Source organism: Camarhynchus parvulus, chromosome 25 (assembly GCF_901933205.1).
Source record: "Camarhynchus parvulus chromosome 25, STF_HiC, whole genome shotgun sequence".
NCBI lineage: Eukaryota > Metazoa > Chordata > Aves > Passeriformes > Thraupidae > Camarhynchus > Camarhynchus parvulus.
The window spans coordinates 837299-850678 of NC_044595.1; the positions used below are offsets into that span (position 1 = coordinate 837299).

The window sequence follows — 13380 nt, forward strand, 5'->3', positions numbered from 1 at the left end:
AGGCCAGTGGGGGCGTTTAGGACACAGAATTAGTGGTTCCTCCACCAAAATCCCATTAATTTGTCCTCATTTTCCAACCCAAACCAACCTCCTGCTGTATCCCGAGGAGAACCCATCACCCTGAGCTGATGGATCCCAAACTGCTTCTCCCTCATCCTTTCCCCTGCAAGGACCATCTTTGTCCTACTCACCCTGGTCTCCAAGGAGGGTTTGGATCCGTCAGTGTGACCCAGGAGCCTGGAACAGCCCTTTTATACCTGTCTGAGGTCCTGTTTCATCAGAGCTGGTGACACACCTGCCACAAGCATCGGCTTGAGTTCACATTTCCCGCACCTGGAAATTGCCAGGTGGGAACCCCGAGCCCCTCCTGGCCTCATTCCTCCGCTTCAAGTTCCTGGTTGCACCCACCAGGCTTTGGAAATGTTGTCCTTGGCCCCTCCATCACCTCTGACAGGGCTCAGGGAGGGGAAAAACCCCAGCTTGGTCACACCTCCACGTTGAGGGCAAGGCCTTTCGGGCAGAAGTTGCCAAAACTTGGGGAGTTTTGCAACACGACGAAAAATTTGCACATTTTCCTTCTGCTGCAGGAGCAAACTGGGCTGTTGCACATGTAAACAGGGATGGCTTTGTCCCCCGGGTGAGCTTTTAATGTGATTTCTGTTTTCTGCAACGCCAACTGGTTGGACGCTGCCCAAGACAAAGCAGCGTCTGTTTTTTATAGCTTGTTTTCCAGAATATTTTCCATTGTTTTCTACTTGTACTCAGCTCTTGCTCCAGACATTTTCTGGAGGAAACTGGGCACAAAACCAGCAGAAAATCCAAGACCAGGGTCTTTTCTGGCCTGGTGCAGGAACTGCTGCGTGTTTTGCAATTGTCACCTCTGTGTCACCTGTGTCAGGGACAAGGATGAGCAGATTTAAAATCAGACAATGAGAAGGTTTCGAATCAGACAATGAGAAGATTTAAAATTGGACCATGAGAAGATTTAAAATCAGACAATGAGAAGCTTTAAAATCAGACAATTAGAAGATTTAAAATTAGACAATGAGAAGGTTTCAAATCAGACAATGGGTAGGAGGAAGAGGGAAGGACCAGCCAAACCAGGGGTGCCCGTTCCTGTTTGAGGATGCTCCTGTGTCCCCAGGGCATTGCACGGATTTATTCCGGTATTCCTGACTCACTGCATTGTTCCTTTTGTTTCCCGGACCCGCTCCTTGCAGTCTGGCACCCATCCCAAACTGGGATGTCAAATTGGAGTGTCACCCATCCCAAACTGGGATCCCAAAATGAAGTGTCAGACTGGAATGTCACCCACCCCAAATCTGAGTGTCACCCATCCCAAATTGGGATCCCATTGGAGTGTCACCCACCCCAAATCTGAGTGTCACCCATCCCAAACTGGGATCCCAAATTGGAGTGTCACCCACCCCAAATCTGAGTGTCACCCATCCCAAACTGGAGTCTCACCCACCCCAAATTGGAATCCCAAATTGGAGCGCTATTGATGCCAAATTGGAGTGTCACCCATCTCAAATTGGAATCCCAAATTGGAGTGTCATTGATCCCAAATTGGAGGGCCACCCACCCCAAACTGGGATCCTAAATTGGACTGTCACCCACCCCAAATTGGAGTGTCACCCATCCCAAATTGGAATGTCACCCATCCCAAACTGGGATGTCAAATTGGAGTGTCATCGATCCCAAATTGGGATCCCAAATTGGAGTGTCACCCACCCCAAATTGGAGTGTCACCCACCCCAAATTGGAGTGCCACCCATCCCAAATTGCACCCTCGTCCCCCAGCTGGCAGGGAAATCCTCTGGTGCTCTTGTGCACCTCCCACACTCGACACCTTGCCCAATTTTCCCACTTTTTCCCTAAAACCTGTGGGGGAGCATCTGGCAATGCCCAGCCCTGCAAGGGCAGTGATGCCCGAGCAACACGGGGGTGGCAGTGAGTGACATTTGCCTCGAGGGACGAGGGTGGCACCCCAAACTCAGAGCTGTCCTGTGTCACCGAGGTGCCACCCAAACCCCACTGGTTTCACCCGGGACAGGCCCTGGTTTGGGGGATGTTGGAGCCCCCTCAGTCCAGGGGTTCCCCACTCAGTGTCCCCTCACTGATGGGTCCTGGAGCTCTTGCCCCCTCCTGTTTCAGCCCCCAGGAGCCCACGGTGGCTTTTAGGTGTGTGGTGACCTGGGGGATGTGTCCCAAACCATGAAAGGTTTGACTGGTTCTGCAGAGCGGCAGCTCCCAGGATGGAGCCCCCAGAGTCCCTCGAGCTCGTGCTTTGCTCTGCTGGGGCTGCTGGGCTGGTTTGGGGTCACAAAAACATCTCACACACGCCTGGGAAGTGGCACCCCCAGGATGCGGCACCCCCGGGATGTGGCACCATTGGGATCTGGCGTCCCTGGGATGTGGCACCCCCAGGATGTGGCACCATTGGGATCTGGTGTCCCTGGGATGTGACACCCTCAGAGCGTGGCACCCCCGGGATCTGGCACCCCTGGGATGTGGCACCCCCAGGATGTGGCACCATTGGGATCTGGTGTCCCTGGGATGTGACACCCCCGGGATCTGGCACCCCCGGGATCTGGCACCCCCGGGATGTGGCACCCGTGGGATGTGGCACCATTGGGATGTGTCACCCCCAGGATGTGGCACCCCCAGTTCCATGGCTGGATCTTGGCAGAGACCTGAGGAAGGACCCCCCCCAACTGTGTTTCACCACTGGCACTTCCTGGACCTTCACCTTGGCATCTGACACCCTCCAGGAGCCCACTCAGCCTGTGCTGCCCACTGGGGACCCCCAAACCTTGTCCTGACCCCCCTCTGCCCAGAACAAGGACGCCCCATGCCACTCTCTCCTCCCCATAGCTTTTCTGCATTTAATCACAGGCTGGGCCTCACCCCCTCCCCACAGACCCCAGGACACGGAACACAGATGGGTTTGGTGCTCAAAGGAAGGGATTTTATTTCAATGCCACCAAGTAGAAGCAGGTGACAAAGATTTGGTTCCAGACAAGGGGGGGACGCAGAGTCCCGTGGCTCAGCCACCGTGGGAGATGGTTCCATTTCAGCGACGGTGGCTGTGCCCATGCCCGTGGTCGTGCCCGTGGTCATGCCCATGGTCGTGGCCATGCCCATGGTCGTGGCCATGCCCGTGGTCGTGGCCATGCCCATGGTCATGGCCATGGTCACCACCAGGGCCCTTGTGGGACCTGTTGTGGGCGTCGATGGCCACGAGGCTCAGTGTGGTCAGGAACTCGGTGAACTTGAGGCGGCCGTCGTGGTTGGCGTCGGCTTTGGTGAAGAGCTGCTTGATGTAGTTGTCCGTGGTCGTTTGGGGCTGTGGGGGGAACACAGTCATCTCAGGGTCCCTCACCCTTAACCAGCAAGGGCTGAACCCCAAAAAACCCTCCCTCGCTTTGGGAAGGTCCCAAGATAAAGTTCTGGAATGTTCTGCCCGGGGAGCTGGTGGAGTCACCGTCCCTGGATGTGTTTAACAAAGCCTGGATGCGGCACTGGATGCCAGGGCTGAGTTGAGGGGTTGGGGCTGGGTTGGACTCGATGATCTTGAAGGTCTCCTCCAACCAACCCAGTGATTCTGGGAATTCTGTGAACTGCCCCCATCCCCAAGGAAGTGCCCAAGGATGAGCTCTGAGCACCCCAATCTCACGGAAGGTGTCCCTACCCAACATCTCTGGAATGAGAGGATCTCACAGGCCCATTCCCACCCATCGCATCCCATCCCATCCCATTGATCCCATCCCATCTCATCCCATCCCATCCCACCAATCCCATCCCAACCTATCCCATCCCATCACATCCCATGCATCCCATCCCATCCCATGGATCCCATCAATCCCATCCCATCCCACTGATCCCATCCCATCAATCCCATCCCATTGAACACATCCCCTCCCATCGATCCCATCCCATCCCATCGATCCCAATCCCATCGATCCCACTGATCCCACCCCACTGATCCCACCCCGGGCTCTCACCGGCACCGTGTTCTTCAGGAAGGGCTCGGCCGTCTCCTTGAGCAGCCTGGAGAACTCGCCCAGGCTCAGGTAGTCGTCCACAGGGCGCTGCACCGCGAACCGGTGGTAGACGTTGACGGCGCATTCCAGCGCCAGCTCCAGGTCGGTTTTCATCCTGCCGAGAAAGGGACAAACGGCAAAACATCGAAGGGAACCCCAGCCCGGGGACTCACCAGGACAGATCTACTCACCTCAGAGGAGATCTGGGCTCTGCGGAGGGAGGAGCAGGAGGATTGGTGGTGCCGAGCTGGGGATGGCGCCTTTTATACCCTCCTGGAGATGCCAGGAACTCCAGGAGTTGTGCAAGGCATGCAGCACGCCCAGGTGAGGATTTCGGGCTCCTCACCCCATCCAGGAACTGTTATCCAGGGAGGGGAGGCCCCAAACTCGTCAAGCAAAAACAAGGAAACGCCAAAAATTGCATCAGGGGCCAGCGATGGCGTTTTCTGGAATGTTCCACAAGTGTTTGGTGGAGGTAATGAAGGAGGAACTTCTCTGGGTAGGGGTCTCCAGCTGATGCTGGTTTTACCCAGGTGGTTTGTCACCAATGTTTTTGGTGAATTTGGGTGCTGGACAGGAGTTGGATTAAGCCTTTTTCTGACTCACAGATGGGGCAACTGAGAGGCGTTTGAAAAACTTTAATTTCATTTTGTCAGGCTTTGAAAATTCACTTCCCACTTCCCAATTCACATCCCACCCCTCCAGGAGGATATTTCCCTGGATCCAGGGGACAATCCTGCTGGGTGGAACTCTTCCAGCAGGTCCTGGGAGGTGGCACTTCCCAGCAGCTGGAATTGCTGCCCATGGATAACCCGGGGCGTCATCCGGGTGATCCACCTCCATCTGTCCCCCAGGTTTGGGACCCCCCCCATTGCTCCCAGTGGAGCCCCCCAGTATTCCCAGTATTCCCAGTATTCCCAGAATGAGCTGCAGGACCCCAAGTGTCTGGAGAGGGGTGGTGAGGAGCCTCCACCCCGCGTGGTCACAGAGATTTTGGGAAGTGACGATGACAGCGGTGGTGAAACACCTCCCGCCAGGCTCCTCATCCCAGGAACTGCTGCCAAAAAACCCAAAATTGCAAAAGAGGGAGACAAAGGGAACGAGGTTTGGGATGGGGACGGGCGCATCCTCAACGGGAAGGGGACGCGCGTGGGCTGGGCAGAGGGACACGGGTGACACGGCAGGGACACACACGGGTGACACGGCAGGGACACACATGGGTGACACGGCCGGGACACGGGTTCAGACAGGCCTGGGGATGGCAGAGGGTGTGGCTGGGGCACGGGGACAGGGACAAGGACAGGTGAGTGCCATGGGGATGAGAGGGACAAGGCCACCTGTGTGCCATGGAGACAGGAGGGGACAAGGCCACCTGTGTGCCATGGGGATGGGAAGGGGACAAGGACACCTGTGTGCCATGGGGACAGGAGGGGACAAGGCCACCTGTGTGCCATGGGGATGGGAGTGGGACAAGGACAGGTGAGTGCCATGGGGACAGGAGGGGACAAGGCCACCTGTGTGCCATGGGGATTGGAGAGGGACAAGGACAGGTGAGTGCCACGGGGATGGCAGGGGGACAAGGACAGATGAGTGATTTAGGGTGGATCCCTGTGAGGGGGGATGGATTTAGGGTGGATTCCCACGAGAGGGATGGATTCAGGGTGGATCCCAGTGATGGGGAATGGATTTAGGGTGGATCCCTGACAGTGAGATGAATTTAGGGTGGGTCCCTGATAGGGGGGATTGATCCAGGGTGGATCCCAGTGAGGGAGATGAATTCAGGGTGATCCCTGTGAGTGAGATGGATTTAGGGTTGATCCCTGACAGGGGGGTGGATTTAGGGTGAATCCCTGACAGAGGGGATGAATCCAGGTTGGATCCCTGTGGGCAGCATCATTCCACCTTCAGATGGCCACAGGTGAGGTCTGGGATTTTTGGGGGTCCCTCTCACCTGCCTTGGGGTACAGGGGCAGTTCAGCCCCATTCTCTGGGGGTTCACTGACTCTGGAGGGATGGAGAATTTTTTTTCCCTGATTCTTAGAATCCCAGCATCCCAAAGGTTGGAAAACCTCCAAGATCACCACGTCCAAGCTGTGCCCGACCCCCACCCGCTCCTCCAGAACAACATCCAGGAGTTCCTCAGGGGTGGCCACTCCAAACCTCCCTGGGCAGCCCTTCCAAGGCCCTTTCCAGGAGGAAATTCCACCCCATGAGCCCTCCTGGCACAGCCCGAGGCCGTTCCCTCCCTTTGTGGCATCGCTGGAGGCGGTGGAGGGGGCACGGCCGCATCTGGAAGGGGCGTGCGGCACATCTGGAGCCCGCAGCGTGACAAAGGGAGGGGAAAGGGCACCGGGGGAGGAACCGGGATGGGCTGGCCCGGAGCACCGGGAAGCGGCGGCTCCGCACGGCCGCACCCCGGGCAGGAACGCGGCAGAAATCCCGGAGCACCGGGCGTGGGGAGGGGACAATGGCGACACCGCGGGGCGGAGGGTGAGGGACAGAGCCCGAACCGGCTCAATCCCAGCTCGGAGCTGACCCCGAACCAGCTCAATTCCAGCTCGGAGCTGATCCCGAACTGGCACAATCCCAGCTCGGAGCTGACCCCGACTCGGCTCAATCCCAGCTCGGAGCTGATCCCAAACCGGCTCAATCCCAGCTCGGAGCTGTTCCCGCATCCCTGCGGGATGGGAGCGGCTGCGGGCAGGGCTGAGTCAGCCCCGACGCGGCCCCGGGGGAGTTCCCGAGGCCTCGGGGGTGCAGCATCAACTCCGGGCAGAACCAGAACCAGAACCAACCTGGCATCAACCCCAGCTTCCCCCAGCCCGGGCAGAGCCAGAACCAGAACCAGAATCAGAGCCAGAGCCAGAATCAGCTTGGCATTGCTCCCAGCTTCCTCCAGCCTAAGCAGACCCAGAGCCAGAACCAGAAACAGAATCAGAGCCAGAGCCAGAACCAGAGCCAGAACCAGAACCAGCCTGGGAGTGGCCCCGGGGTGTTCCCAAGGCCTCAGGGGTGCAGCATCCACCCCGGGCAGAAGCAGAACCAGGACCAGGACCAGGACCAGAACGAGAACCAGAACCAGAACCAGAGCCAGAGCCAGAAGCAGAACCAGAACCAGAGTCAGAACCAGCCTGGCATCGCCTCCAGCTTCCTCTAGCCCGGACAGAGCCAGAGCCAGAGCCAGAACCAGAACCAGAACCAAAACCAGAGCCAGAACCAGAGCCAGAACCTGAACCAGAGCCAGAGCCAGAACCAGAGCCAGAACCAGTATCAACATCGGGCAGAACCAGAGCCAGAGCCAAAACCAGAGCCAGAACCAGAGTCAGAACCAGAACCAAAACCAGAGCCAGAACCAGAACCAAAACCAGAGCCAGAACCAACCTGGCATCTCCCCCAACTTCCCCCAGCCCGCCCAGAGAGACCCCTGGGGGGGGCAAAACCCGCTCGGTTTAAATGGAGATTTATTGAAATGACATGGGGATCACACCGGGAGGGTCCGGGCCGTGCCGGGCCCTGCCCTCACTTCCTGCGCGGCATCTTGTCCGGCAGGTCCTGGAAGAAGTCGTTGCACATCATGGCCATGCAGGCCAGGAAGGTCACGTACTCCTGGAAATCCACCTCGTTGTCGCTGTTGCAGTCCAGGCTGCTCATCAGCTTCTGTAAACTCGCCTCGCTGGTTTGCTTCTACCCGAGGAGGAAAAGGAAGGGTTAAAACCAAGCTTTGGAGGGGTTAAAATCGGGTTTTGGAGGGGTTAAAATCAGGGTTTGGATGGGCTAAAATGAGGGTTTGGATGGGTTAAAATCAGGGTTTGGATGGGGTTAAAATCGGGGGTTGGATGGGTTAAAACCGGGGTTTGGAAGGGTTAAAACCGGGCTTTGGATGGGTTAAAACCGGGGTTTGGAAGGGTTAAAACCGGGCTTTGGATGGGTTAAAACCGGGGTTTGGAAGGGTTAAAACCGGGCTTTGCACGTCCCCCGGCACTCACGCTGAAGCTGGGCAGCTCCTTGGTGAGCAGCTCCTTGAGCTCGGCTTTGTTGAGCTTGTACTTGTCGCCCTCGTTGCCCGAGTACTTGTGGAAGGTGGCGACCACCACGGCCAGCGCCTGCTCCAGGGGACACGCCATGGGGACAGCGGCAGGCTGGGGACACGGGGAGGGGACACGGGAGTTGGGCACCCCCAGAACCAGAACCAGGTACCCCCGTGCCAGGCCCGGGTCTGTCCCGGGCTCCAGCCGGGCTGTACAACCCCAAAATAGGGGGGAAAGGGGAAGGGAGGGGAAGGGAGGGGAAGGGAAGGGAAGGGAAGGGAAGGGAAGGGAAGGGAAGGGAAGGGAAGGGAAGGGAAGGGAAGGGAAGGGAAGGGAAGGGAAGGGAAGGGAAGGGAAGGGAAGGGAAGGGAAGGGAAGGGAAGGGAAGGGAAGGGAAGGGAAGGGAAGGGAAGGGGCTCGGGAGTTTTTCCCAGCCCTGGACAGGTGAAATCCACATTTCCAGCTTGGACCCCCCCCCCCAGCCGCGCCTGGCAACATCTGGAGAACATCTGGAGGGGGAAAAGCGACTCACCGAGAGTTCAAGGAGGGGCAGAGGAGATCGGGCAGGGCGGAAGGGGAGCCAGCCTCAGGCCCTGGCATTTATAGCATTTATAGCATTCAGAGCCCCGCCTGGGCCACACCCGGCCGGGGAGGCAGCGGCGCTGCCGAGCCCGCCCGGACCCGGCTGGAAAAGGAGAAAAGGAGGAGAAAGGAAACCCCGGGAGCTCCCCCCACCACCTTGCCAAGGCCGCTGGTTTGCGTTAGGAGGAGCAAAATGGGTGAATTTGGTGAATTTCCCACCCTGAGCATGGGAGCAGCCGCCGTTTCTTCCGCGTTTTTGTCACCAAAATCCTCCCAAAGCCTCCAAATCCTCCCCAAGCCCCCAAATTCTTCCCGAAGCCCCCAAATCCTCCAGCTTGTCCCCAAAGCCCCCAGGTCCTCCCTGAGCACCCAGGTTGTCCCTAAAGTCCCCAGATCCTCCCCAAATCCCCCAGGTCTTCCCCAAGCCCCCAAATCCATCTGGGGAGGGCTGGGGGACACTCGGGGGCTTTGCCAGGGCCGGGAGAGCCCCTCGAGGTTCCCCCGGTGCCCCCAGCTCGGTCCGGCCGCGGGGGCGGTGTCGAGCCGGGGTTTGTGCCGAGGGTTTCTCTTTTTTTTTGCCTTTTCCAGCCTCTTGGCAGAGATTTGGCGTTTCCGTTGTGTAACGGAGCCGCTCCCGTGGCCCGGGCACGTGTGCGGGAGCTGCGGGGGCAACCTCGAGCCCCGGAAAAGCCCCCGAGGGTCCCCCAAAGCCCCCGAGGGTCCCCCAGACCTCCCCAGATGGATTTGGGGGCTTTGGGGAGAGCCTGGAGGCTTTGGGGAGCATTTGGGGGCTTTGGGAGGACCTGGGAGCTTTGGGGAGGATTTGGAGGATTTGGGGAGAGCCTGGAGGCTTTGGGGAGGATTTGGAGGATTTGGGGAATTTGAGAGGGACCTAGAGGCTTTGGGGAGAATTTGGGGGGGACCTGGGAGCTTTGGGAAGGATTTGGGAGCTTTGGGAGGACCTGGAGGCTCTGGGGAGTATTTGGGGAATTTGGGGAGGATTTGGGAGCTTTGAGAGGACCTGAAGGCTCTGGGGAGGATTTGGGGGATTTGAGGAATTTGTGGAGGATTTGGGAGCTTTGGGAGGACCTGGAGGCTCTGGGGAGGATTTGGGGAATTTGTGGAGGATTTGGGGAATTTGTGGAGGATTTGGGAGCTTTGGGAGGACCTGGAGGCTCTGAGGAGGATTTGGGGAGGATTTGGGAGCTTTGGGGAGGATTTGGGGGATTTGGGGACAACCTGGGGGCTTGGTGTGCCCCCAGCCCTGCTGGCACCCAGGGCACCGCTGCTGAAGCCTCCCCGAGCCAGCCAGAACGTTCCAAGGGACATCCAGGAGTTGTTTTTGCTCAAATTTCTCCCAAAATAAACCCTCCTGGAGCTGAGCTGTGCTGTGGAAAATCCCACGGAGCTGGAGGAAGGTGTGAGTCAGGCTGGGCACGGCGGGGGTGGGCGCTGAGCGGGGCGGGATTGGGGGAAACAATGAACCGAACCCCAAAAGTGAACCGGGATTGGGGGGAAAATGAACAGAACCCCAAAAGTGAACCGGGATTGGGGGAAACAATGAACAGAACCCCAAAAGTGAGCCGGGATTGGGGGGAAAATGAAGAGAACCCCAAAACTGAACTGGGATTGGGGAGAAAATGAACAGAACCCCAGAATTGAACCGGGATTGGGGGAAACAATGAACAGAACCCCAAAAGTGAGCCGGGATTGGGGGTAAAATGAAGAGAACCCCAAAACTGAACTGGGATTGGGGAGAAAATGAACAGAACCCCAGAATTGAACCGGGATTGGGGGAAACAATGAACCGAACCCCAAAAGTGAGCCGGGATTGGGGGGAAAATGAACAGAACCCCAAAAGTGAACCGGGATTGGGGGAAACAATGAACAGAACCCCAAAAGTGAACTGGGATTGGGGAGAGCCTGAACAGAACCCCAGAATTGAACCGGGATTGGGGGAAACAATGAACAGAACCCCAAAAGTGAACTGGGATTGGGGGAAACAATGAACCGAACCCCAAAACTGAACCAGGATTTGGGGGAAAATGAACAGAACCCCAAAATTGAACCGGGATTTGGGGGGAAAATGAACAGAACCCCAAAATTGAACCGGGGTTGGGGGGAGCCTGAACAGAACCCCAAAATTGAACTGGGATTGGGGGAAAAATGAACAGAACCCCAAAACTGAACCAACCCCAAAATCGAACCAGGATTGGGGGGAAAATGAACGGAACCCCAAAATCGAACCAGGACTGGGGGGGAAATTAACAGAATCCCAAAACTGAACCAGGATTGGGGGGAAAATGAACAGAACCCCAAAACTGAACTGGGATTGGGGGAAACAATGAACAGAACCCCAAAACTGAACTGGGATTGGGGAGAGCCTGAACAGAACCCCAAAATCGAACGAGGACTGGGGGAAACAATGAACAGAACCCCAAAATCGAACCAGGATTGGGGGGGAAATGAACAGAACCCCAAAACTCAGCCAGGATCAGCGAAAATCTTTTATTGAAAGCCACTCATGGCTGGGATGGCCATAGGGAGGGGTCAATCCAGGGGTCACTGGAGGGGTCACTCAGGGGTCATTCCAGGGTCACTCCGGGGTCACTGCGGGGTCACGCCGGGGTCACTTCCTGCGGTGCTTGCTGGGGTCGTCCTTGAAGAACTCGTTGAAGCCCATGGTGATGCAGGCCAGGAAGCAAACGTACTCCTTGAAATCCACCTCGCTGTCCTTGTTGTGGTCCAGGTCGTTCATCAGCCGCTTGAACTCGGCCTCGTCCATTTGTTTCTGTCCGGAGAGAGGGTTTGGGGCAGGGTTGGAGGGGAGGGGCCGCCCCTTGCCCGCCCCTCTCCCCTCCTCTGCCTCAGGGAGGGATTTTGGGCTTGGCGGGTGAGATGGGCAGTGCCCAAATTACCAAATGTGCCTCCCGGGTGTGGAAAAATTTGGCTGAAATAAAATAAAATAAAATAAAATAAAATAAAATAAAATAAAATAAAATAAAATAAAATAAAATAAAATAAAATAAAATAAAATAAAATAAAATAAAATAAAATAAAATTGAAGGGCCTCTCAGGTGTGGAAAAATTTGGCAAAAAAAAAAAAAAGGAATTAAAAAAAATCAAAGCGTCTCCTGGGTGTGGGAAAATTTGGCTGAAATAAAATAAAATAAAATGAAATAAAGTAAAGTAAAGTAAAGTAAAATAAAATAAAATAAAATAAAATAAAATAAAATAAAATAAAATAAAATAAAATAAAATAAAACAAAATAAAATTGAAATTCGCCTCCCAGTTGAAACCACAAGCTGAGAAAGGGAAGTGAGGGTAAAAAAAAAAGGGAAATCAGAGCGTGATTTCCTTTGCCAAACAAAATATTTCTGTGGGTTTAAAAAAAGCCGAATTTCCTTTGGGGCTGAGTCCTTTGAGACCTCATCCCTTCTCTTCTCCAGGGCTTTCCCTGGAGCACGAGGGATGGATCCATCAGGATTTCAGAGACCTGGGAGAAAAAGACCCAAAGAAAGACCCAGGAAAAAAGACCTGGGAGAAAAGGCCTGGGAGACGGATCCGGGAAAAAAGACTCGGGACAAAGACCCAGAGAAAGACTCGGGATAAACACCCGGGACAAAGACCCGGGAGAGAAGACCCGGGAGAAGGAAAGACCTGGGAGAAAAGACCCCGGCAAGGCAGAAAGACCCAGGACAAAGACCTGGGACAAAGACCTGAGAGGGAAAGACCCGAGAGAAAAGACCTGGGAGAAAAGACCCAGGACAAAGACCTAGAGAAAGACCTGGGACAAGGACCCGGGACAAAGACCTGGGACAAAGACCTGGGAGGAAAGACCCAGAGAAAGATCCAAGAGAAAAGACCTGGGAGAAAAGACACAGAGAAAAACACAGAGAAAGACCTGGGACAAAAATCTAGAGAAAGAAAGACCCAGAGAAAAGACCCAGGACAAAGACCCGGGACAAAGACCCGAGAGAAAAGACCCGGGACAAAGACCCAGGACAAAGACCCAGAGAAGGACCCGGGCCTGGTCCCTCCTGCCCCTCCACCCCCGAGGGACCCCCGGGATGTCCCCAAGGCCACTCACGCTCCCGAACACCGGCAGCTCCTTGCTGAGCAGCTCCTTGAGCTCGGCCTTGCTGAGCTTGTACTTGTCGCCCTCCTTGGCCGAGTACTTGTGGAAGGTGGTGACCATGAGGGCCATCGCCTGCTCCAGGGGACACGCCATGGGGACACCTGGGGACACAGATCGGGGGGTGCCATCAGCGTCTGGGGGCGTCCCGGGTGCATTTTGGGGTGCTGGAAGGGGAAAAGGGAGCGGGGACTCACCGGCTGAGCGTGGATCAGCTCTCGAGGGTTGGGATGGGGCAGCGGGGCACGGCGGGGATTTATAGCCAGGGAGGGCGGCACAGGGTGGCACAGGGTGGGACAGGGTGGCACAGGGTGGGACAGGGTGGCACTGCCCCTGGGGCAGCCCCCACATGCCCTGCTGCTCCTCGCATCGGGTTTCGCCCGCGCCTCATTTTTGTGTAACGAGCTGTGTGATCCTATTAACGAGCTATGTGATCCCGTTAACGAGCTATGTGATCCTGATAATGAGCTCTGTGATCTCACCAATGAGCTCTGTGATCCCATAAATGAGTGAGCTGTGAGATCCCATTAATGAGCTGCGCGATCCCATTAATGAGCTCCATGATCCCGTTAATGAGTGAGCTATGAG

At 56.2% G+C, this 13380-nt stretch overlaps 3 protein-coding genes across 3 annotated transcripts; all 3 read right to left on the minus strand.

The window, feature by feature from the left end:
- Positions 1 to 3076: 3076 nt before the first annotated feature.
- Positions 3077 to 4160, minus strand: LOC115913210 (protein S100-A9-like). Its single transcript, XM_030965134.1, has 2 exons — positions 4008 to 4160; positions 3077 to 3349 (listed from the first exon to the last, which is right to left on the minus strand). The coding sequence occupies exons 1-2, from the start codon at positions 4158 to 4160 to the stop codon at positions 3077 to 3079; spliced, it is 426 nt and encodes a 141-aa protein (XP_030820994.1).
- Positions 4161 to 7496: 3336 nt separating this feature from the next.
- Positions 7497 to 8718, minus strand: LOC115913356 (protein S100-A4-like). The gene is made up of 3 exons (XM_030965348.1): positions 8607 to 8718; positions 8033 to 8185; positions 7497 to 7730 (listed from the first exon to the last, which is right to left on the minus strand). Exons 2-3 carry the CDS (start codon positions 8168 to 8170, stop codon positions 7566 to 7568), a joined length of 303 nt encoding a protein of 100 aa, XP_030821208.1. The 5' UTR covers positions 8171 to 8185; positions 8607 to 8718; the 3' UTR covers positions 7497 to 7565.
- Positions 8719 to 11285: 2567 nt separating this feature from the next.
- LOC115913357 (protein S100-A4-like) lies at positions 11286 to 12888 on the minus strand. Its single transcript, XM_030965349.1, has 2 exons — positions 12748 to 12888; positions 11286 to 11447 (listed from the first exon to the last, which is right to left on the minus strand). Exons 1-2 carry the CDS (start codon positions 12886 to 12888, stop codon positions 11286 to 11288), a joined length of 303 nt encoding a protein of 100 aa, XP_030821209.1.
- Between the last annotated feature and the right edge of the window lie 492 nt (positions 12889 to 13380).